The 24,291-nt window shown below is 42.0% G+C and overlaps 2 protein-coding genes across 3 annotated transcripts; one reads left to right on the plus strand and one right to left on the minus strand.

Annotated features, from left to right (window-relative positions):
• The first annotated feature begins 79 nt into the window (after positions 1 to 79).
• TXNL4B (thioredoxin like 4B) lies at positions 80 to 23,047 on the plus strand. Of its 2 annotated transcripts, none has more exons than XM_060288315.2 (4): positions 80 to 325; positions 3,435 to 3,603; positions 5,132 to 5,283; positions 22,639 to 23,047. In XM_060288315.2, exons 2-4 carry the CDS (start codon positions 3,472 to 3,474, stop codon positions 22,796 to 22,798), a joined length of 444 nt encoding a protein of 147 aa, XP_060144298.1. In that variant the 5' UTR covers positions 80 to 325; positions 3,435 to 3,471; the 3' UTR covers positions 22,799 to 23,047. The 2 variants fall into 2 exon arrangements, with proteins under 2 accessions (XP_060144298.1, XP_030719346.1); XM_030863486.2 differs by lacking the exon at positions 22,639 to 23,047 and adding an exon at positions 7,110 to 8,723 and having other exon boundaries at positions 86 to 325.
• On the minus strand, positions 10,538 to 15,560 carry LOC115856862 (haptoglobin-like). Its single transcript, XM_030863483.3, has 5 exons — positions 15,546 to 15,560; positions 13,712 to 13,791; positions 13,310 to 13,408; positions 12,390 to 12,464; positions 10,538 to 11,431 (listed from the first exon to the last, which is right to left on the minus strand). The coding sequence occupies exons 1-5, from the start codon at positions 15,548 to 15,550 to the stop codon at positions 10,653 to 10,655; spliced, it is 1,038 nt and encodes a 345-aa protein (XP_030719343.1). The 5' UTR covers positions 15,551 to 15,560; the 3' UTR covers positions 10,538 to 10,652.
• Positions 23,048 to 24,291: the final 1,244 nt, after the last annotated feature.

Here is a 24,291-nt window from a genome sequence, read left to right on the forward strand (position 1 = left end):
CATATTTATAGGGGCGGAAGTGACCCTAGGGCTTCCGGTCAGGGCCAGGGGAAGGTGGGCGGGGACTAGAATAACCTCTTCCGCTTATTTGAGCTGGGCCTAATGCGAGTTCATCACTGCGCCTGTGCGTCTTTTTCCGTTTCCGTCCCCTTAAAGTGGTCAGCCACAGTTGCTAGGCAGCTCTAGCCCGTGGGTTACTTTGGTTTGGGGTCGCAGCCGCGGTTGGGGGAGGAGGAAAGAGCCTCCCTAGTCGGCTTTTTGGAGAAAGGGTGAGGGTTGCCGACAACCCTGAAGTGGAAGAGAGGGAGCTGACGTGTACAAATAAGTAAGTATCGTTTTCCCTGGCAGTTGTGGGCCAGGAGTAGCCCAACCACTGGCATCATTAAAAGTATGTCGGGGCTTCCCTGGTGGCGCAGTGGTTGAGAGTCCGCCTGCCGATGCAGGGGACACGGGTTCGTGCCCCGGTCCGGGAAGATCCCACATCCCACATGCCGCGGAGCGGCTGGGCCCGTGAGCCATGGCCGCTGAGCCTGTGCGTCCGGAGCCCGTGCTCCGCAACGGGAGAAGCCACAACAGTGAGAGGCCCGCGTACCGAAAAAAAAAAAAAAAAAAAAAAAAAGTATGGCGGACTTCCCTGGTGGCGCAGTGGTTAAGAATCCGCCAGCCAATGCAGGGGACAAGGGTTCAAGCCCTGGTCCGGGAAGATCCCACATGCGTGGAGCAACTAAGTCCGTGCGCCACAACTACTGAGCCTGCGCTCTAGAGCTCGTGCTCCGCAGCAAAAGAAGCCACCACGCCAAGAAGCCCACACACAGCAACGAAGAATAGCCCCTGCGCGCCACAGTTAGAGAAAGCCCGCTCGCAGCAACGAAGACCCAACGCAGCCAAAAATAAAATTTTTTAAAAAGTATGTATGTCGGATATTTGGGGAAAATAAAGACGCGCAGCCCAGTGTAAGTAAAAGTCACTCGTCTGTTCACACGCAGAGATAACATCTCTGATGGTCTTTGGGGATATTCATTCCTAGTTATTTTTCTATGTGAATATGTACATGTGTATTATAGTTAGATTTTGTACAAAAGTGGGATCACACTTTATATACTGTTGTTTTATAACTTTGTTTTCTTTATCACGAGGGTTTTTCAGTTATTCATCTCTAACACGGCATATATTGACAGTGTGCTAGTACGTTGCAGTGGCTATACTATCATTTATTTCCTCAGGTTGTTTGCAGTTTTTCAGCATTATAAATGTACGTTGATCTTTGTGCATATGTCTATTTATTTACTAGGAATAAATTCTCAGAAGTGGAATTGTTGGTCAAAGAGTATTCAGGTTTATTTGTAGAAAAGTTTTGCTTCTCTGCATTCCAGCAGGGACTCTGAATGCCTGCCCCTTCACTCACACTCTTGCCGTTATCATTTAATCTTTGCCAGATTAATGGATTTGAAAATATATCGTTTAACTTGCTTTCCTTTGCTTACTGGTAAAGCTTAACTTTCCCAGTATATTTGTCCATTTTTACCTCTTCTTTTGTGAATTTTCCGTTGGTATCCTTTGCTGTGGACATTTTCTTAGGTGTGGTCTCAATTTCCCTCTCCTCTTTCCAACATTTATCCAGTCCCACCCTCTTACAGGCTTATCTCCCCACTCCCCGTTGACAGCTTTGCTCTCCCACCACTTCCTCTTCTTAATCAGTAACTTACAGAAGTTGCTGTTTGTTTGAATTCTAGTGGTGGGACAGATCCATCTTCTTTCTGACTTTCCCTTTCATCAGTAATTTGTTCTGCCACTCCGACTTGAAAAAGTCCCTTCTGGCAATCATCTTCTCTATTTAAAGTATGACCTTTTGGGACTTCACTGGTGGTGCAGTGGTAACGAATCCACCTGCCAATGCAGGGGACACGGGTTTGAGCCCTGGTCTGGGAGGATTCCACATGCCGCAGAGCAACTAAGCCTGTGCACCACAACTACTGAGCCTGTGCTCTAGAGCCCGCAAGCCACAACTGCTGGAGCCTGCAAACCTAGAACACGTGCTCCGCAACAAGAGAAGCCACCGCAATGAGAAGCCCGCGCACCACAACGAAGAGTAGCCCCTGCTCGCCTCAACTAGAGAAAGCCCGCGTGCAGCAAGTGACCCAACACAGCCAAAAATTAATTAATTAATTTTAAAAAATAAAGTGTGACCTATTACTAGAACAATTTCATCTCCTATGTGAATTTTTAGTAATTCATATCTTAAAATGTGACTTGTCACCAAAAAAAAGAGAGAGAGAAAGAAATCCTCCCTTTTTGTAGCATAAGACACATTTGGGACTGAATTCAAAATATTAAATATCTTAATGGAGTCTCATGGATGGATCAAAAGTAAAGCTCCTTGATCATAGAGTTTCTCAATCATAAAAATAGGACTTGTTGTAGTAGAAGGAACACTGGACTAGAAATTGGATGGCGTGGATTCTAGTTCTTTTTTTTGTAGCTAGAAGTGTAACTATGAGCAAACTAGTCTGAAAATGAGAGGCCCCTTCTATCTCAGTATTTTATTATTTGTTTTGTGTATGTGTGTGTCTGGTTTTTACACACTCTTAATTGATCTGTTTGCCGTGTGATGAGGTATACTCAGTAAGACATACACCAAGGATCTTTAAACCAGACTCATGATAATAAAAATGTCCGTCAATAAAAGACTGTTTAAAAAAGGATGGAACGGGCATGAAATAGTATGGCACTGTGACAAAAAATGTGTGAGTTTTCTACACAGAGATACGTGATGGTCTTCACATGTGAGGTAAAGTGCAAAGTGCAGAAGAGTGGGTAAAGTACGTGTGCTGGACGTCTGTCATTTACTCCAGCAATCTCAGCCACACAGTTCTGGTAACTACTCCCTCCCATGGCTCCTTCAGGCCTGCGGGTGAGAACAGCGCCCTGTCCCGCTGCTACTAGCCCAGGGTCCTGCACTACACCCTGCTGTTTTCCTGTACGTTTCCTTAATGAAAGTCTTCAGATTACCAAATTTGAGGATGTCACCTCTTTCCTGCTGGAACACTGTCTGAAAGAATACACTCTCTTTTGAGTAAAAAAGGGAGAAAACTTTGGAACCCGTTTGTATTTTCTTGTGAATGCATAACAAAACTCTGGAAGGTACGTGAGAAACTAATGAAGGTTGTTACCTTGTAACTGCTTACAGGGCACTGGGAACTAAGCCAGTTGAGGGGAGACAATATACTTTTCTATATTGTTCCTTTTTAACTGGTGGACTTACCTGCCGCCAGTTTGTGCATTTAGTGTGTTCCTTTTACTTTGTTGTTCCTGTGTTGTGTGAAACCTTTTTTCCTCTGGAAAAAAAATACATACACATTACCTACTACAAAAATTAAAAATGTTTTAAAATTAGGACTCATGCACTTAATGTCTTTAAACATTTCAACTTTCAGGACTGACAGTGAGGACTGATATTTGGATTATTTCAACATGAGCTTCCTGTTACCCAAGCTGAGTAGCAAAAAAGAAGTGGACCAGGCGATAAAAAGTACTGCAGAGAAGGTGCTGGTTCTCAGGTTCGGGAGAGACGAGGATCCTGTCTGTCTGCAACTAGATGATATTGTAAGTGAATTTTTTAAGTAAATCGTTTTTATTAAAAAGCTATACATTCTCACTTCCACATCTGCAAAATGAATGAAAGGGAGCAGGCAGGGCCCGGGGATATAGCTGTTCATTTGTTAGCACACTTTCACTGAGAGCCGATCGTGTGCCTGCCCTGAGCTGAACCCCCAAATCTGTGATTGTGCTGAATCTGCCCTGGATGCCTTTCCTCAGTAGCAGCTGCCGAAGCTCAGTTTCACCAACAATTCAGTGGAAGACCAGGAACATTATTAACAAGAGTCTATGAACATTGTCTTACTCAATGCTCACAACACGGGGATAATTGCTATTACTGTTCCCAAGAGGGGCAGATGAATGCCAGGAAGGTCAGGTGACTTCCCACAGGCACAGCACCACTAAATTGCAGAGCTGGGATTTGAACTTTGTTTTCTCTGCCTGCAAATATGCTTTTCGAGTGTGCTGCCTCCAGTGTGTGCCTGATGATAATCTCTGATTTCACAACACATCTTCACAGTCTGATGAATAGGAAGGGGAGTATGGGACAGAGTAAGTTGATCCTGTCTCTGTTTATTGTGGAGAGAGACTTACCCAGGACTGAGACCTCACCCACCATTTCTACTGCTGCCACCCTCAGTGTGGATACAATGTAAGAAACCCCACTTCTGTGGTTAAAAATGAGGGTGTGGGGCTTCCCTGGTGGCGCAGTGGTTGAGAGTCCGCCTGCCGATGCAGGGGACGCGGGTTCGTGCCCCGGTCTGGGAGGATCCCGCATGCCGCACAGCGGCTGGGCCCGTGAGCCATGGCCGCTGAGTCTGTGCGTCCGGAGCCTGTGCTCCGCGGCGGGAGAGGCCACAACGGTGAGAGGCCCGCGTACCGCAAAAAAAAAAAAAAAAAGAGTATAGACTCTGAAGCCAAGCTGTCCGAGTTCAAATCCTAACCTTACTGCGTACAGCCATGTGACCAGGGGCACATTACCTGCCCATACCTCGGTTTGCTCGTCTGTGAAACGGTGACTGTAGCAGTGCATACCTCATAGGAATGTTGTAAGGATTAAAGGAGCCAACAAGTGTAAAGCACTTAGAACACGTAGCACATAACAAGTGCCATGTAAGTGTTTTCTATTTTTATCATAATTATCATCTATGGGGAGATTGGAAGGAAGAGATGTGGGGGAATTCCATTGTCTGTAGTACATATTTCTGAGTTGTTTTGTTTTTTATTTAAGCGAGTATGGATTTTATAAATCCATAAAAAGTTTATAAAAACTTTACAATCAAAAATAGAAGAAAAAAAAAGAAGCAGAAATATATTCACACAATTTGCCTAGGGCCCTTTCATTACCCTGCCAACAGTGATTCAGACTCTGAATGATAAGGTTACACTGTGTCTAATGTGGAACTCAAACAGGCTAGATTCTTGGCCCGGGAATTTTTTTCAAACAGAAAATTCTCTTCCAGTAAAAAGGTTCACAGAAGAAACGTTGCTGCTGCCCTCAAGTTGTAACCCACATCTCTCTCTTCATTTGTAGCTTTCTAAGACCTCTCCTGACTTAAGTAAAATGGCTGCTATATATCTGGTAGACGTGGACCAAACCCCAGTTTATACACACTATTTTGACATCAGTTATATTCCATCTACCGTGTTTTTCTTCAATGGGCAGCATATGAAAGTGGATTATGGGTAAGTTATATTGACATGAAGTTATTATAGTCTTAAAAGTTTCTTTTATCCAGGCAGTTTCAGTAGCTCACCTATTTGCATGTGATGGGGGCTTTGTGAGTCTTATGCTGGTACTGTTTCCTGAGTTGATGCACTCTCTAATTTTTTTATGTGGAACTTTGGTACAAAATGAGAGTGTTTCCAGTATGAGTGGTGAATTTTAACTTAAGTGTGAGAGAATAGTACAGTTTGTGAAGCACTCGCCATCTTTCAGTGTAGAAATACAGAACAGCTTTTTAAAAAGTTTCCCAGGAATTTTATTTAGAACAAAGTAGGTCATTTGTTCTTAACCTTTTGAAACTCATAGACTGCATCTATAAAAGAAGTAATCCTTCAGCAAATTAAGACATGCTTTTGTCTTGCCAAATTTCCTGTCTTCTTTCACTCAGAGAATTTTGAAGTCATTCTTCAACAAAGTCTGTCAAGAATAAGTAACATGAGGGACTTCCCTGGTGGTCCAGTGGTTAAGGCTTCACCTTCCAACACAGGGGGTGCAGGTTCGATCCCTGGTCAGGGAGCTAAGATCCCACATGCCTCGAGGCCAAAAAACCAAAACATAAAACAGAAGCAATATTGTAACAAATTCAGTAAAGACTTTAAAAATGGTCCACATCAAAAAAAAATCTTAAAAAAAAAAATAACATGAAATCTTTAATGCCTTCCCCTCCATCCAGTTGGCATCCCAATACTTATTAATTTTGAATGTATCCGTAATAATCCTATCATTTCTTACTGTGGTCAAGGAGTCCACTTGTCTAGATCTGTGTGCCTGCTTTGTCATCATTTATTTGAAAGTGTATTAAATATAATCTGTTTTAAGTGTTTTATAGCTATTTATTCTCCTAGAATACAGTTGATATATATATTAGTTTGGTGAATATTTTCAGAGGGTGATTTATGATACTACTTACCACCTTAAAATGTATACAATTTTTAACCCAGCAATTGCATTTCCAGGGATTTATCTGAAGGAAAATAGTCACGAAAGTGGCCAGAATTGGCTACATAGATCTTCATCCATCCCACCATTATTTAGAAGACAAAATACTTAGAAAGAAGCTAGATGTCTACAGAAGCATACTAGAAATTAATTTAATATGGTATGGGAGATGCATGTTTAATGACTTTGAAAGAACTATGTTATATGTTCATTGAAAAAAGCACCTTACGAGATAGTTTACATGATATGATTCTCGTGACTCTGAAAAAAAGAAATGCATACACACACACACACACACACACACACACAAACACAAGCTTGAAAGGGTATATACCAAAATGTGGCCTATGGCCTCATTTTTTTTTTCCTAAACTGCTTCTACAGTAAACATACTTGATACTTGAAAAGTAAAAAAAAAAAAAAAAAAAAAAAGGTAACATTGCACCTACCACTCAGAAGTATAAGTGACTAGAACTCAGAGACAAGGACAAGTTAATGGACTTTGCACAGTGTCTAGTCAACAACAGCAACAACAAACTAAGCCCATGCTAACACCCAGGGAATACTACTTGATGATGAGTTGAGAAGTGATTAAATAGGTTTTGAAGCAGAAGCTTTGCACCTGGTAGGGCTTACATGCTCTCCCAGCGGCCCACAACACTGGTTTTAGTCGTATATCAAATGGGCCCTGTAATCGCAAAGGGAAAATCAGTGTCAGGCTTTGTGTCTAAAGGCTCCCTGATCAGAAGAAAATAACAGAGCTGCTATTTATTTTGTTTATCCTGAAGGTCTGACAAGTAATTATGAAAAGTTTTGAGCGAGGTTGTTTCTCTCCTATGCTATTTAGGTCTCCAGATCACACTAAGTTCGTGGGAAGTTTCAAAACCAAACAAGACTTCATAGATTTGATTGAAGTAATTTATCGAGGTGCAATGAGGGGAAAACTTATTGTTCAAAGTCCTATTGATCCCAAGAATATTCCCAAATATGACCTCCTCTATCAAGACATTTAGCACTTTCACTACTATCAAAGTTGAAGAGACAGGCCCATCGTGACACAGTGCCTGACTCCAGCTGTGCTGTTTCTCTGGGATCTTTCGGAAATGTGGTCAGCATCCCGGTGGAGAAGAGGTTTGACGTGTATAGAAAATACCGGCCCCCAAGTAGAAGACCACACTGGTGCTGTGACAATTGGGAATGCCCAAGTGTCTACTCCCTGCAGAGCCCAGAGCAGTCAAGTCAGCCGTGGTCAGTTTCCCCAGTGTGGTTATTTTAATTTCTCTTCATATTATAGTTTTCTTTATTCTTTAAGATAATACAGAATCCTTCTAAACCTTGGCTAGTACAATTTGATTTAACTATGTTTATTCGATACACAAGTAAAATAGAAAGTCAATTCCCGTAAGAGTAAAAATACTCCTTTTCTACCCTATGTGTACACACCCACCCCTTCCATCTTCCTCAGCTCGCCACTCCTCCACTCGTGTATTTATCTCGTGCTCGACTATTATCCCAGTTCTTCTGGAATAAGTCATTCTTTACTGAGAGCAGGCAAGTTTGTTTTACCTTCGAGCCTTTCTGGCTCAGACTTCTAAAGGTGTCCTGGCTTGCTCAGTTTACCAGCTTTTCTATTATGAAATTGCCCAAGAAGTGAGAACTTGAACCTTCACCATCCAGCACCCAATGTGAGCTAAACAAAGAGTTAACTACCCTTAGTAAGTAGGAGCTGATCTCTCCCAGAGCTCCGTCTCTTCCTGAGGAGAAAACTGTACTTCACGGACTCAAGACTGGAAAGAGATCTCAGAATTGCTAGAAAGAAGTATCCTGTTTATAGGACTTGCCTGTGTTAACAACTTTATGAAGAATTCTCCCAGGGTCCTCTGGCACAGCCTGCCACCACTTGGGCAAGTTCCTGCTCCTCTCAGAACCTCACGGGGCTAAGGGTACTGCCTTTCTAGAATAAGAGAATAGATGCAGAGCCAGAGGGCAGTGTGCCAGGCAGCACGTGACCTGCTTGGCAGCTTTTTGCCACCTTGATGACAGACACCCAGTTCTGTGCAGGGCAGCACTGTCGGTGCAAGTCTGTCCCCCTTTGCCAGGTGCGTCCTGTCCAAGCCTTTTCTGACAAATGTGGCGTAGAAGGAAGGCTGCTGGGTACCTTGTGACCTTCATTGATAAAGGAGAGAGCCACTCCAGGAAGGAGACGACAAAACCCTGTCAGCACCACCTCCGTCTTCTCCTGGCCCCCACTTCCTGCTTTCATGGTGATCGTGGTACATGGAACTGCTGCAGCTGTCTTAGGACCACGAGGCAACCAGCACTGGGATGAAAAATGAACATGCTGAGAAGACCGGTGAAGAGAGCCTGGGTCCCTGATAACGATACTGAGCTACTGAGTGGACTCTAGACATGCCTCCCTTAAGACTTCTATGAAAGAATAAAATGTCTTCACTGCCTGTCACTGTTAGTTGGATTTTCTGTCCCTCATAGCCTAAGTCACAGAGCATTTGAGGTGTGGGAAGTGCTCGGATAAGAGCAAAACCTCGGAACTTTCATGCGTAAGATTCTCATATCTTCTCTCCTACTGAGGGCTTTAGGGAATGTTTCTCTGAAGTCCTGGTTTACATGTTTTTGTTCTCATCTTGGTTGCTGTCCATTCCACAAGTATTTATTAAGTACATACTGTGTGCCCCGTCCTGTGCCAGATGCTACATAAAAACGAATGACTCCTGGATGGAAGAAAGGCTGCTTAGAAGAGACAGTGCCTGAGCCTTAAAGGAGAGTAGGAGGTACTCATGGAGAAAGGGGAGGGCTTTTCAGGAGAGGGCGCCGGGGGAGGAAGGCCCGGGGGCTGGAGACAGCACGCGTGTTGAGAGGGCTCCACGGAGTCCAGCGTCACTGGAATCCGAGGGGGAGGCCAGGCGGGTGAGAGGTGCCGCTGGGAGGAAGGCAGAGGAGATGAGGGAGTTGGGAAAATGCCGAAAGTTTTCTTTTCTGTTCCTCCTGAGGGGTGGGCAGGAGCCACTTAATCAGTCAGATTGCTTTTCAAGAAAACTTAGCGCTGAAGGTACGATCAGAAGACATAGGTGCCTCCTGAGAGGCATTATTTCATGTGTTTGTATTTTTCAGTTTCTAGCGATCGTCTTTTCCACACGCTCTAGAATACAGGTCTAAGTCCTTCATTGGCCTATGAGCTGTAACCTGTTGAAAATTATTGATGGATCTGGAGAGTGCATGTGAGGAGAACGTCACAGGGAAGGGCAGAACCCTAGTGAGGAATAGTGACATTTTAAGCCATGAGCAGGAGAGGCCCTATTTTGGGATGACAGGACGGTATATTGGTGAAGGGCCAGCGTACTGAATAAAGGCCTACTGCTCACTTAGAACTTTTCTTCTTCAGTTAGAAGAGCTTCGTGTGCTGGGTTCTAGAACCTTTTTTCTGGGAAACCCTTAGTAACGAGACCGTTCTTTGTGAAATGAAAGACTCAGATGGCTTGCGTTTGACTCCTGGTAAAGGGTAGGTCTCTTCCAAGTGGGAAAAGCAGCCCCTCCTAAGGAAGAGACTTCTAACTTTACCCGGCCCCAGAATGTTATTACTGATGAGCACTTTAGAGATCGTCTGGGTTAAGCCCCTCATAGGAGAGACCTGGGGACTGATGGGCAGGGAGCTTAAGGAACTTGGCAGATTTATCGTCGAGCTGTGATTTGGACCCAGCAAGTCCAGAAATCCTGCCTTTATACCATCTTACTTTGCCACCTGAAGCACTGGTGTGTTGGAGCACAAACAACAAAGTACTGTCTGTGTTAAAGCACTTGTTTTCATGCCACTTTGAGCTAGCATCTTCCTCACCAGCCTCCACTCTTTCTCCTCCTCTACTCTGAAGAAGCGAAAGGATGCGGTGAAAAGAGCTCGGGATTTGTATTTAGACAGACCTAGGTTAAAGGTTCAGCTTCACTATTTGATAGCTGTGTAACCCTAAGCAAATCACTTAACTTCTCTGAGTCTCTATTTCCTTGTCTGTAAAACAAGGATAACAGTGACCTCTCTGAGGCCTGCCATTGGATAGGCACTCATTCAGTGATCATGAGCGCTGCAGTGGGGCAGTTTGTATCACTTTAGGGATTTCCAGTTGCCCTGGGGGTTTTTCTGCCACACTCCCAGTAAACTCTAGAGCACTTGGCTGCTGCCATACTATAAATGAGAGAATTTAAAAAGGCCCAAGGCCAGAAACAGCACAGAAATGAGTCAAAGGAAGCTCTTTATTGATCGACTCAGCAATGCAGCAATGCAGGGCTGGAACCCATCAGCTTCATGCCACGTTTTTGTCCCCTCTGCTACTGTCCAGTTTTCCCTCGGCCTTTCAGGCAAAGGCTTCCAGCCAGCCTTGCATTAGTTGTCAGCTATGGTTTTCTGAACCCAGTCCAGAGTGGAGGACACCTTCACATACACACCGTACTCGGCAGTAGCACAGCTCTTGTCAAAGCTCAGGATCCCAGCCGCATACCAGGTGTCGTCAGCCTCGTCGTGAATTGCAAAGGCGCTGCCGGCATCGCCATAGCAGGTGTCTTCCTGGTACTTGGACAAGCCAGCACAGAAGGTGTGCTCATTCAGTATCGGCTGCACCCCCACAGGGCTCTTCGGTGTCTTCTTTTCGGGTACTGTGCTGCCTTCGTAGTGCTGTACACACTTGTCTTGGTCAGCCACCGGCAGCATGATGTACTTCAGATGCTCAGTAAAAACTAAGTTGGCATTTCGCCCCCAGCCAGACACGTAACCCACACGCCCTGCTTCCACGTAATCTTTTGAAGGTAGGCAGATGGGCATTACTGTCTCATCAATGGGCACCTTCTCTCTGAGTTTGATGAGCCCAATGTCTACCTCGGAGTAGTCAGGGTGGAGAAGCACCTTCTCAATCTCCACAAGCTGCTTTCTCCCCACATAGAGTCTTAAAGTAGGAGCAATGTCTTTTGCTTTTGTTGTATTGTCATGACCCAAGAAGAGATTTTTGGCTGTGGTCAGCAGCCATTGTTCATTGATCAGCGTGGCCCCCGAGGTGAGATTATTGCGGGAGACCATCTTAGCCTGCCAGGGAAAGCTGCCTTTGGCATCCAGTGAGCCGCCGATGATCCTTTGCACCTGAACCACTGGATGCTTGGGCTTTCCGCATACTGTTGAGGAGAGTAAGAAAACTATGAGCAGAATGTGACCGTCTCCCAGTCTTTCCCAGGGAAGGATAAAAGGACCAACTCTTGCTGCTGTCTGAACGGTCACTGTTCATTTCTCCAGAGCTGGAAATGTTTGCACGCTTTGCCCTTACCTTCTGCTCCTCTTGTTCCCAGTGTTTATAGTTTAAAATGATTCTTTTTTTTTTTCTTTTAATGTTTACGTCACTAAAGCGGAGTTCTATTTCCTGCTTTTCTAACTCACAAAGAAACAAGTAGCCCTGAAGTTTTCAAACTCTGGCCACTGAACTCTATGTATATTTAAACAGTCTATCACAGCAAGATGTCCATAGCTCCCTTAAATTCATTGTAAGCACAAGGAGCTACCATGATTCATTCTCTCTGAATAAAGAGGGATGTGATATTGCATTTCATAACAGGCAGGTTAGCAGTTCCGCATCCCTAGTAGCAGAAGACGGTAGGCAAGATCCTCTTGTTCCAAGAGGGAAAAGGAGGGAGCGTCAGCTCTTTCTAGTAACAACAGAGTCCTGACCCATCTCCAGCCTCCTTTGTCATAGTCTCACGGATTAAGGTTTTGTTATGCCCTCCCTTGACCTGTTGTTCCTGGAGCTTGCTTTACCCTTGGCCCAGGGCTCTCTAGGTGGGCTCTATGTACACACAGAGTTTCCTGATCCTCTGTGGGCAGTGTAGACAGTGGATTCAGTCAGTGCCCCGCAGGCCAAATGAACAAATCCTTAGTAAACTTCATGGGGAAGTATTACCTGTCTGTGCACTTCTCTGCCCAGCCACCTGTGGTTCTCCCTGGTCCCTCCCCTCGGCTCTTGTGTGCCCAGAGGAAACCACACAGGGAGGATGTTCCTCTAGGACATTTCAATCCCTGCTGGTGCACCGACCCCTCAATACCCACTTTTCCGTCTCCTTCCCAGGACCCATGATTTCCTACCTGCTTCACACTCAGGGAGTTGCTCTCCAAGGTCCTTATTTATCCACTGCTTCTCCGTGTTTAAGGTGTACACTCCTGAAACAAAAAGAAAAAAAATGAGCCAAAAGGGAAATTGTATCTGGACCTAGCGTGGGGAGAGAAGGTATTTAAAGAGCAGAATCAGAGAGGCAGGAAGGGCGAGGGCAGGGGAAGAGGAGGAAGGGAGGAGTGCTGTGCTAGAAGCCAAGTGCGGGGGCCACGGTGCAGCCCAGCAGGGCAGAACAGTGGTCACGGGGACCGTGGCGATCATGGTGATCGTGGCAAGGCGGTACGGGGTCCTGACTCCCTCTTACAGGCTACCTGAACTTGGGCAAATTACTCAACCTTTCTGTGCCTCAGTTTCAGCAGCAGCAAAGTGAGAGTAATAACAGTATCTCTTAGGAATCCCCTGGTGGTCCAGTGGTCAGGACTCCGCACTTCCAATGCAGGGAGCACAGGTTCGATCGCTGGTCGGGGAACTAAGGTCCCACGAGCAGTGCAGGGCGGCCAAAATAAATAATAGTATCTCTGCGGAGGGGTGTTGTGAGGACCTAGTGAGCAAGTCCATGTGAAGCACTTAGAACAGTTCCAGGAGTGCAGTGCTCACTAGGTAAGGGCTCCCTGTCGTCATCACCGTCACCGTCATTTTGTCCACGTAGATGTCACCCTGAGAGGGTAGGCTACATGGCGTCACCTCCCTCCCCTTAACAAAGAAGAAAACTTGAAGCTGAGAAAAGTTAATTTGCCCAAAAGGCCACAGCTACCGGTGACAAAACCCTTGTTAGAATCTAAATCTCCTGGCTCCAGAGAACACGGGCACTTTCTGGACAGTCACCCTGGCTCCACTCCTTGTGGAAATGGTGGGACAGAGGAGGGCCCGGGGACATTCGTCCCGGCCTTACCATCTCCAGCGCGTAGTTTGTAGTAGGTTTTACACCGATAGCGAACCAAGTGTTCCAGGTAGCCATTGGCAATCTCAGGGGGCTTTAAGCAGCTGTCATCTGCAAAGAAAAACAGGAAGAGAAGGTTCGTAGTCAGAAGCTTCCCCTAGAGACCCAAAAAGTCAGAGGAGAAGCAGCTGCTTTGCACATCAACCTCCCTCCACCCCAAATGGAAGCCCTGGGGAGGGCAATCTCCCCTTATTTCTGGCTGGCTTCCCAATTTTCTTCATGATACTGAAAGACCAGAGATTAAGGTGAGAAGGAGCAATTGGATCTTCCCCAGGAGAGGGTGAGGTCTGATGGGGCAAAAGTGGATGCAGCAGTGCTGGGAGGTACAGCTCTTGTCCAAACACAGAGTCCTACCTGTGGCAGTTGTGGGCTCGCTGGTTTCCACCGCGAAAAGCTGCCCGCAGAGCAGGAGGGCGACAACAGCTTGCAGGGCACTGCAGAGAAGACGGAAAGGAGCGTGCAGCTCGTCTCCCCGCTTCAACACACACACACACACACACACACACACACACACACACACACACACACACACACACACACACACACACACACACACACACACACACACACACACACACACACACACACACACACACACACACACACACACACACACACACACACACACACACACACCTCCCATTAGGCAAAAAATAGATACGGAAGTGCTAGGACCTAGAAGCCCTTAACCCACCCACATGCATAGTTTAGCAGCTTCCCAGTCACCCAGGTTCCAGCATGTTCTGTGCTGCTGGGAATTCTACAGAAGCTTCAGAGAAGAACAAGCAAGATAGGAAGGCACATGGGGATTGGGCCTCAGTTTCTGGCAGCATTCAGGAAACATTAAATTGTTAATATATGAGCTCTCCAGCAAAGAGAAATCTCACTTGGGCACCCTAAGGTGCTGGGCTACAAGGATACTGCTAATGAAATGTGGATAACTGGAAGATGGGGAAGTTGGAATTTATTATGCTGTTCTCTCTACTTTTTGAAATTTTCCATAATAAGAGGTTTTTTTTAATATATAATTTAAAACACTGATACAGCTTTTTCTATTATTTTATAATTTGACTTCAGGAAATGGTATAGCAAACCCCAGGATTCCAGGTTACCTGGAAGATAACTGGCTCCCTGAAAGGTCGACTGTGCACATGGGCATCAATGCACAGGCTATATTCACCAGTTAACCATCTCCCTGAAGGATGTCAGCTACTCAAATATTGCTTGGTTAAGTTTCTAGTCTCGTTATTTCAACATTTCAAAAAAATTTTTTATTTTTTTTTAAATCTGAGTGCCTGAATTGTGTCACTCAAATGTGTCACTATTGATCTTTCTTATTATACATTTTTAAAAAGAAAAAAAAATCTGCTAATAGGCATATTCAAAATGCCAGGGGGAATTCCCTGGCGGTCCAGTGGTTAGGACTCAGCACTCTCATTACCAAGGGCCCAGGTTCATTCCCTGGTTGGGGGACTAAGATCCCACAAGCCGTGTGGCATGGCCCAAAAAAGAAAAAAAATGCCAGGAGGCCTACCACAGGAGCTGCTGGCATCCCCCGCGAAAATATCATAACCTCGAGGAAAAAGCTATTCCTTAGGGGCTTCCCTGGTGGCGCAGTGGTTGAGAATCTGCCTGCCGATGCAGGGGACACGGGTTCGAGCCCTGGTCTGGGAAGATCCCACATGCCACGGAGCAACTAGGCCCGTGAGCCACAACTACCGAGCCTGCGCGTCTGGAGCCTGTGCTCTGCAACAAGAGAGGCCACGATAGTGAGTGGCCCGCGCACTGCAATGAAGAGTGGCCCCCGCTTGCCGCAACTGGAGAAAGCCCTCGCACAGAAATGAAGACCCAACACAGCCAAAAATAAATAAATAATTAATTTAAAATGAATATCTGCTTATAAAAAATATTTGTTAAAAAAAAAATCTATTCCTTAGAGAAAGTCACGTCTCATGGGAAAGAGCACCATCTGAATTACCCTTTATGGATACGGAAAAGCAGAGGATTTAACACAGAAAACACTTTATTCACTATAATTTAGCCCATTTGCCTTATTCCTTTGTTATATTTTTGCATCTCTCCTGTAGGCCTCTCCTGTACCTGGGCTGTCATGTAGATAAAAGATATATACAAAGAAGGATGAAATAATCCAGAGGAAAGGGGGGACAGGGCTGAACTGTGGACTCACCTCATCTTTGGTACGTCTGCCTCTGAAACAGCAGTGCTGTGGGGCACCTTCTGATGCTTTTATGCCTCCGGTATCTCACTCCACCCCCTTCTTGATTTCATAATCCCTGTGTCTACACACTTTGGCCTTGCTAAGGTCACTCGCATTTTCCAGTAACAAAGCCACAAACAACATCTCTGTTAAAGAGTCGAGCTCTTGCTTCACGCTTGAGTTTCCCCTGGTGTTCTTCATGCTTGAGCCAAAGAAACCTGGCCACATCATGACCCCATGTAGCTGCCAAAGTGTTTCCCGAAAGCAGCCACTGTGCAGGACTGGGGGAGGAACCGTCAATCTGTGTCTCTTTGTTTTGGATGATTTTCAGCACTGAACAGAGCCTTTTGGGGTTATTTCAGATCCCTTAGAGACACTCCTGCAACCTGGCTGAGACAGGGCTCTAAAGTAAGCATGTCCTTTTCAGAGTCATTTTCCCCACTCTGTGTTGCCATCTCCTTATTGCTGCAAAGCTCTCCAACCTGAAATCAGTAAAATGTACTTATCATGTCTTCTCTGATCTCTTTTTCCAAGAAATCACACAACATTGTTAAAGCTATAGTGTAGACGCAAACTATACTCAATGGCAGTGGTTATCGTGGTTTTATAGTCCAGTAATCAATCCAAATAGGCAGGCGAGAAAAATAGATGTGCTTTAGTCAGATGCCTGCAGCTGTGTATCCCAAGTACTGTTCAACTGAAATTTAATATCAACTCATTTATAAAAAGCCAGTGGTTCTTAAATTAGAGTGTGCAGAAGAATCCCTTTGGGATACTTAAGGTGGCACTGATGTAATAGCAGAATAACTGGAAACAGCACAAATGTCTATCAATAGGAGAATGGCTAAATAATGTTGGTATATTTGTATAACAGGACATTATACAGCCGTGAGAATGAATGAACTATGAAAGAACATGGATAGCGTTATAAACATAATTTTTAAAGAGAACTTCAAGTTTCAGGAGATTATATTAAGTAAGAATGATACCGCTTCTGTAGAGCTCAAAATCAGGTAAACTCAATAATGGATTCTAAGATATGACACCAAAATCGCAAGCAACAAAAGGAAAAATGGGTAAATAGAGCTTCATCAAAATTAAAAACTTCTGTGCATCAAAGGATAATATCAAGAAAGTGAAAAGATAATCTATGAATAGGAGAAAATATTTACAAATCATATATCTGATAAGCATTTAATATCCAGAATAAAGAACTCTTACAGCAACAAAATAAAAAACAAACAAACAATTAAACATGAGCAAATGACATGAATAAACATTATTCCAAAGATATACAAAAATGGTCAACAAGTACATGAAAAGATGATCAACATTGCTGGAAAATGTCATTAGGGAAATGCAAGTCAAAACCGCAAGACATCACCTTACATCTACAAGTATGACTACAATCACAAGAAAAACTATATATAATAAGTCTTGGCAAGGATGTGGAGAAATTGGAACTCCCATACATTGCCGGTGGACATGTAAAATGGAGTAGTATCTGCAAAACAGTATGATGGTTCCTCAAAAAGCTAAACTAGAATCGCCATATGACCCAGCAATTCCGCTTCTAGGTATTTAATCCAAAATAATTGAAAAGGGACTCAAACAGATTCTTTTCTTTTTTTAATAAATTTATTTATTTATTTTTGGCTGCGTTGGGTCTTTGTTGCTGCGCGTGCGGGCTTTCTCTAGTTGTGGCGAGCAGGGGCTACTCTTCGTTGCGGTGCATGGGCTTCTCATTGCAGTGGCTTCTCTTGTTGCAGAGCATGGGCTCAGTAGTTGTGGCGCACAGGCTTAGTTGCTCCACAGCATGTGGGATCTTCCTGGACCAGGGCTCAAACCCGTGTTCCCTGCATTGGCAGGTGGATTCTTAACCACTGTGCCCCCAGGGAAGTCCTCAAACAGATTCTTGTACACCAATGTTCATTGCAGCATTATTCACAATATCCAAAGGTAGAAACAACCCAAATGTCCTTCAACAGATGAGTGGATAAAAATACATACAGTGGAATATTATTCACCTATAAGAAGTTCTGATACATGCTGCAACATGAAACTTTGAAAACATTATACTAAGTGAAAGAAACCAGAAACAAAGAGACAAATATTATGTGGTTCCACTTGTATGAAATGTCTAGACAGAAAGTAGAATAGAGGCTCCCTGGGGCCGGGGGAAGGGAGGAAAGGGGAGTTATTGCTTAATGGGTACAGAGTTTCTGCTTGGAATGATGAAAAAGTTTTGCAAACAGTGGTGATGTTTGCACAATATTGCAAATATAATTAATGCCACTGATTTGTATACTTTAAAATTGTTAAAATCAGAAATTTCATGTTATATATATTTTATCACAATAAAAAAATTCAAAAAAAATAAACTTTTTCTTAGCCAAAGAAAACTTTTTAAAAACAACCAAGACTGAACAATATAATGTATAGGCATAGATGCCAAGAAGACAAAAACTTTATTTTAAAAAATTTTAATAGAACGGAAAACACAAAATGTAAAATGTTACCTCTCGTAGGGAGGCAGAAGGAAGGCATAAGAGAGAAGCACATAGGTAAATATAAATAAATTATTGTTAATGATCCAACTTTTGGGCTGGGTAATAGGTTCATGAAAGTACACTTTATTGTGATTTATTTTTAAAAAGACATCACACATACACATATATGTATATCACATATAATTATAGGTATCAAATAACATTTAAAAATATGAAGGAGGGGGAAATCACGTGATAGACTTATTAAGAAGCAAAGCCCAGGCCCCTCCTTCCAGAAATTTTGATTCGATAGGTCTGTCAGTGTCTACAAATCTGCGTTTTAAATGACCATAACTTCTCCCAGCCCCGTATGCACGCTACTGCGCGACGGTGCAGCTCCATGATCCTATGAAATGGAGGGGGAGGCTTTCTCTTTGGGCTGCAGCTACCCCTCCTAAGGGATCTAAAATGAAACATTTCTGGGGACATCTCTGGGGGCGCGGTGGTTAAGACTCCGCATTCCCAATGCAGGGGGCCAGGGTTCAATCCCTGATCAGGGAACTAGATCCCACATGCATGCTGCAACTAAGAGTTCACATGCCACAACTACAGAGCCCACAAGCCGCAACTAAGACCCAGCGCAACTAAATAAATAAAAACTTAAAAAAAATTAAAATAAAATAAAATGAATCATAGTGAATACATTTTATAGGGAGAACAGAAAGCAGAAAAGTTTAAAAGATCAATAAGTGAGGACAGCAATTAGTGGAGGAGCTCAAAGGGCAAAGTTTTGACTTTGGAAGAAAAAACTATTTTTAAAAGTTTGTTCTGCCAATATGGAAGTCTTGAAATTTTGTAAGCTACAGAAAAATAAAAATAAGAAAAAGTCCTCCCATTATTTCACCACCCCAAGACCCAAGACAGCCGGTAACTAACCACTATTAACACTTTAGTGTCACTTCCTTCCAGGCTTTTCTCTGTACACATTTTTACATAGTTTTGATAATTCTTTATACAGAATTTTTGCGTGGTCTGCCTTTTTCACCCAATGTTATAGGCATTTTCCATCTTGCAGCAAATCTCTGTGAACCATTTTTAATGCCATATTTTATTTCTAACTTAAATATCCCCTCATTGTTGCAAATTTAAGGTGATTCTAATTTGTCTTTTATAAATATCTTATATAAACACAGGGAGGTGAGGTAGGAGGCCAGGCTCACTTTATTCCATATGGATATACAATTGATTCCGGCATCATTTACTAAAAATCTTAAGTGTTCAGCTTGATGAATCTTTATATAACTCCTGTGTAATCAACACTCAGATCAAGATTTAGAATATTTCCAGCCCCCAAGAAGCCTACTTTGGGTTTCTTCCAGTCAACGCCCAACCCCCCAAAAGTAACCATTGTTCTGACTTCTCTATCTTGATAGAGTAAGTTTGCCTGTTCTTGAACTTCATATAAATAAAATCAAATAGTAGTCATTCTTTGTTTCTGGCTTCTTTTGCCCATCATTATGTCTGTGAGAATCATCCATGTTGTCATATTAGTTTACTTCTTTTTTTTTCTTTCATTGCTGAGAAGTATTCCACTGTATGAATAAACCACAACTGATTTATCCATTCTCCTGTTTATGGATATTTGAATTTATTCCAGTTCAGGGCTATTATAAATAAAGCTGCTTTGAACATTCTTGCATGTCTTTTGGTGGATGCATGCACTCATTTCTCTTGGATAAATACTTTGTTGTGTCAACGGTAGGCATATATCTAGCTTTGATAGATACTACCAAATGGTTCTCCAATATACAGTCCCAGCAGCAATATGGCAAAGTTCCAGTTGATGCATATCCTCGCCAATGCATTATAATTTTAGCCATTCTGGTGCATATGCAGCAAAATATAATAATGACTTTAATTTGCATTTCCCAGACATCAAATGATATGTAGAACACATTTTCTGTCCTGTTGACCCATTTAGATATTCTCTCTGTGAAATGTCTTTTCCCTGTTGATTTGTTAGGAGCTGGGGTTTTTTGTCTTTTTTTTTTTAAGATATTTTGAACACTAATCTTTTGTTAAGTAAATGTATTGTCAACATCTCGCATTCTAAGGCTTGTCTTTCACTCTCTTAATCGTGTATTTTGATGAACAGAAGTACAGTATTTTTTTTAATTTGTTTATTTTTTAGTTTTGGCTGCGTTGGGTCTTCATTGCTGCGCATGGGCTTTCTCTAGTTGCAGCGAGCAGCGGCTACTCTTCGTTGCGGTGCATGGGCTTCTCATTGCCGTTGCTTCACTTGTTGTGGAGCACAGGCTCTAGGCGCGCAGGCTTCAGTAGTTGTGGTGCACAGGCCTAGTTGCTCCATGGCATGTGGGATCTTCCTGGACTAGGGCTCGAACCCGTGTCCCCTGCGTTGACAGGCTGATTCTTAACCACTGCGCCAGCAGGGGAGCCCTGAATTACAATAGTTCTGAATTTTAATGTCCTAATTTATCAGCTTTTTAAATTTTATGGTTAGTGTTTTTTGTCCTGATTAAGAAATCTTTGCCTATAAGATTATGACAACATTCTCTTAAATTTTATTCTAGAATTCTATCTTCACATTTAGGTCTATGATCCATATGGAATTAATGTTCATGTATGATGTGAGATAAAAGTTCAGGTTCATTTTTCTCCATATAGATAAGCAATGGCTCCAGTATCATTTGCTGTAATGATCATCCTTTGCTCCTAATTTGCAGTGGTATCTTTGTCAGAAGTTAGATGACCATATATGTGTTGGTCTCTTTCTGTATTCTTTATTCTGTTCCATGAATCTATTTGTTTAATCTTAGGCCAATGCCACAGCCTCAATAAGGAGTAGTTAATAGTAAATCTTGCTATCTGGTATTTCAGGTGTTCCAAATATATTCTTCTTCCTCAAGATTGATCTGACTGACTACTCTAGGTCCTTTGCATTTCATCCTCATATTAATTTTATTTTTTAATTAATTTTATTGGAGTATAGTTGATTTACAATGTTGTGTTATTTTCTGCTGTACAGCAAAGTGAATCAGTTATACATATACATATATCCACTCTTTTTTAGATTCTTTTCCCATATAGGCCATTACAGAGTATTGAGTAGAGTTCCCTGTGCTATACAGTAGGTCCTTATTAGTTATCTATTTTATATATAGTAGTGTGTATATTTCAGTCCCAATCTCCTAATTCATCCCTCCCCCCCCTTACCCCCTGGTAACCATAAGTTTGTTTTATACATCTGTAACTCTTTTTGTCTTGTAGGTAAGTTCATTTGTACACTTTTTTTTAGCTTCCACATATAAGCAATATCATACGATATTTGTCTTTCTCTGTCTGGCTTATTTCACTCAGTATGACAATCTTTAGGTCCATCCATGTTGCTGCAAATGGCATTTTCATTTTTTATGACCGAGTAATATTCCAGTGTGTGTGTGTGTGTGTGTGTGTGTGTGTGTATCCATATATATATATATATATATATATATATATATATATATATATATATATATATACACCACATCTTCTTTATCCATTCCTCTGTTGATGGACATTTAGGTTGCTTCCATGTCCTGGCTGTTGTAAATAGTGCTGCAATAAACATTGGGGTGCATGTATCTTTTTGAATTATGGTTTTCTCTGGATATATGCCCAGGAGTGAGATTGTTGGATCATATGGTAGCTCTGTTTTCAGTTTTGTAAGGAACCTCTATACTGTACCAACTTACATTCCCATCAACAGTGTAGAAGGGTTCCTTTTTCTCTGCACCCTCTCCAGCATTTATTGTTAATAGATTTTTTGATGATGGCCATTCTGACAGGTGTGAGGTGACACCTCACTGTAGTTGTGATTTGCATTTCTCTAATAATTAGTCATGTTGAACATCTTTTCATGTGCCTCTTGGCCATCTGTATGTCTTCTTTGGAGAAATGTCTATTTAGATCTTCTGCCCATTTATTGATTGGGTTGTTTGTTTTGATTGGGTTGTTTGTTTTGTTTTGTTTTGTTTTTTTGATATTGAGCTGCATGAACTGTTTGTATATTTTAGAGATGAATCCCTTGTTGGTCTCTTTGTCTGCAAATATTTTCTCCCATTCTGTGGGTTGTCTTTTCATTGTGTTTATATTTTCCTTTGCTGTGCAAAAGTTTTAAGTTTAATTAGATCCCATTTGTTTATGTTTGTTTTTATTTTCACTACTGTAGGAGGTGGATCAAAAAAGATCTTGCTGCGATTTCTTGTACCCCTTTCATTAGATTTATTCCCAAGTATTTGATTTTTATGCTATTGTAAATTATATTTTAATTTAATGTGCTAATTGTTTATTACTAATATAGGAAAGTACAATTAATTTTCATATATTGACCTTGTATCCAGCAATCTTGGTAAATTCACTAACCAAATCTAATACTTTGATTAATGTTCTACATTTTTAGGTACACAGTCATGCCATTTGCAAATAATGGCTCTTTTACCTCTTCTTTTCCAATCTTTTTTTTTTACGGTACACGGGCCTCTCACTGTTGTGGCCTCTCCCGTTGCGAAGCACAGGCTCCGGACGCGCAGGCTCAGCGGCCATGGCTCACGGGCCCAGCCGCTCCGCGGCATGTGGGATCCTCCCGGACCGGGGCACGAACCCGTGTCCCCTGCATCGGCAGGCAGACTCTCAACTACTGCGCCACCGGGGAAGCCCTTCTTTTCCAATCTTTAACCTTTATACCTTGTTTCTTTTTCTCACTTTATTGCACTAACTAGGATTTTCATTACAGTGTTAAATGGAAGTAGGGAGTGGACATCCTTGTCTTGTTCCCAAACTCAAGAAGGCAGAAAACATTCAAAATTTCACTCTTAAGTTAGTTGTAGGTTTGTTTTGTTTTGTGTTGTTTTGAGGTTGTTGTTGTTTTGTTTTGTTTTTAGGTATCCTTTATAAGATTAAGGAAGTTTCTTTCTATTCTTAGTTTGTTGAAGTTTTGTTATTTTTTTTAACATAAAGAGATGTCAAATGCTTTTTCTTTATCCACTAAAATTTTCTCTTTATTGTGTTAATGTGGTGAATTACATTGATTGATTTTTGAATGTTAAACCACCCTTGCATTTCTGAAATTAACTTCAATTTCTCATAATGTAGTAGAATTTTTAAATATTGCTGGGTTTCATTTGCTGATTTTTCTAAAGGATTTTTCCATCTGAGTTCATGGTAACTATTGGCCTATGATTTTCCTTTCTTGTAATGTCCTTATCAAGATTTCATATTAAGGTTATGTTGATCTCGTAACACAAGTTGGGGAGTGTTCCTTATTTCTCTGTTCCATGAAAGAGCTTATGTAGGACTGACACTATTTCTTCCTTAATTGTTTGGAGGAGTTTGCCAATGAAGGCCGACAGGCCTATAGTTTCCTGTGGGAAAACTTAAAATTTCAGATTGTTTCTTGAATAGATAAGGGACTGTTCAGAGTTCCTGTTTTTTCTAGTGGTAGGTTGTGTTTGTCTAGAAATTTACCCATCTCAGCAAAGTTGTCAAATTTATTGGCATAAAGCTGTTCCTAACATTACTCTATTATATTTGTAATATCAGTAGGATTAGTAGTGATGCCCTGTCCTGATACTGGTAATTTGTGGGGGATTTTTCCCTTTTTTCTTGAAAAATCTTGCTAAGGATTTATCGATTTTATTAATCTTTTCAAACTTCAAACTTTTGCTTTAGTTGATTTTTTTCTATTGTTTGCCTCTTTTTCTTTCAATGATTCCCACTCTTAACTTTATTATTTCCTCTTTTTTTCTTACTTTAATTTTTTAATTTTCTTTTTTGAACTTCTTAAAGCAGAAACTTTTATCAATTTTAACTTTTCATTTCTAATGCATGTATTTAAAACTATATATTTTCCCCTACATGCTGCTTTACCTATATCCCATAAGTTTTAATAAAATTTTTATCAATCAGTTTAAAATATTTTCTAATTTCCATTTTATGTCTTGTTCATTCCATGATTATTTAAAAGTATGCTGTTTAACTTGCAAACATTTGGAGATTTTAAAATTATTTTTCCTCTGTTGATTTCTAGTTTAATTACACAGTGGTCAGAGAATATACTCCATATGATTTTTTTAAATTTATTTATTTATTATTTATTTTTGGCTGTGTTGGGTCTTTGTTGCTGCACACCGGCTTTCTCTAGTTGTGGCGAGCGGGGGCTACTCTTCATT

The sequence above is a fragment of the Globicephala melas genome, chromosome 19 (genome assembly GCF_963455315.2).
Source record: "Globicephala melas chromosome 19, mGloMel1.2, whole genome shotgun sequence".
Classification (NCBI taxonomy): domain Eukaryota; kingdom Metazoa; phylum Chordata; class Mammalia; order Artiodactyla; family Delphinidae; genus Globicephala; species Globicephala melas.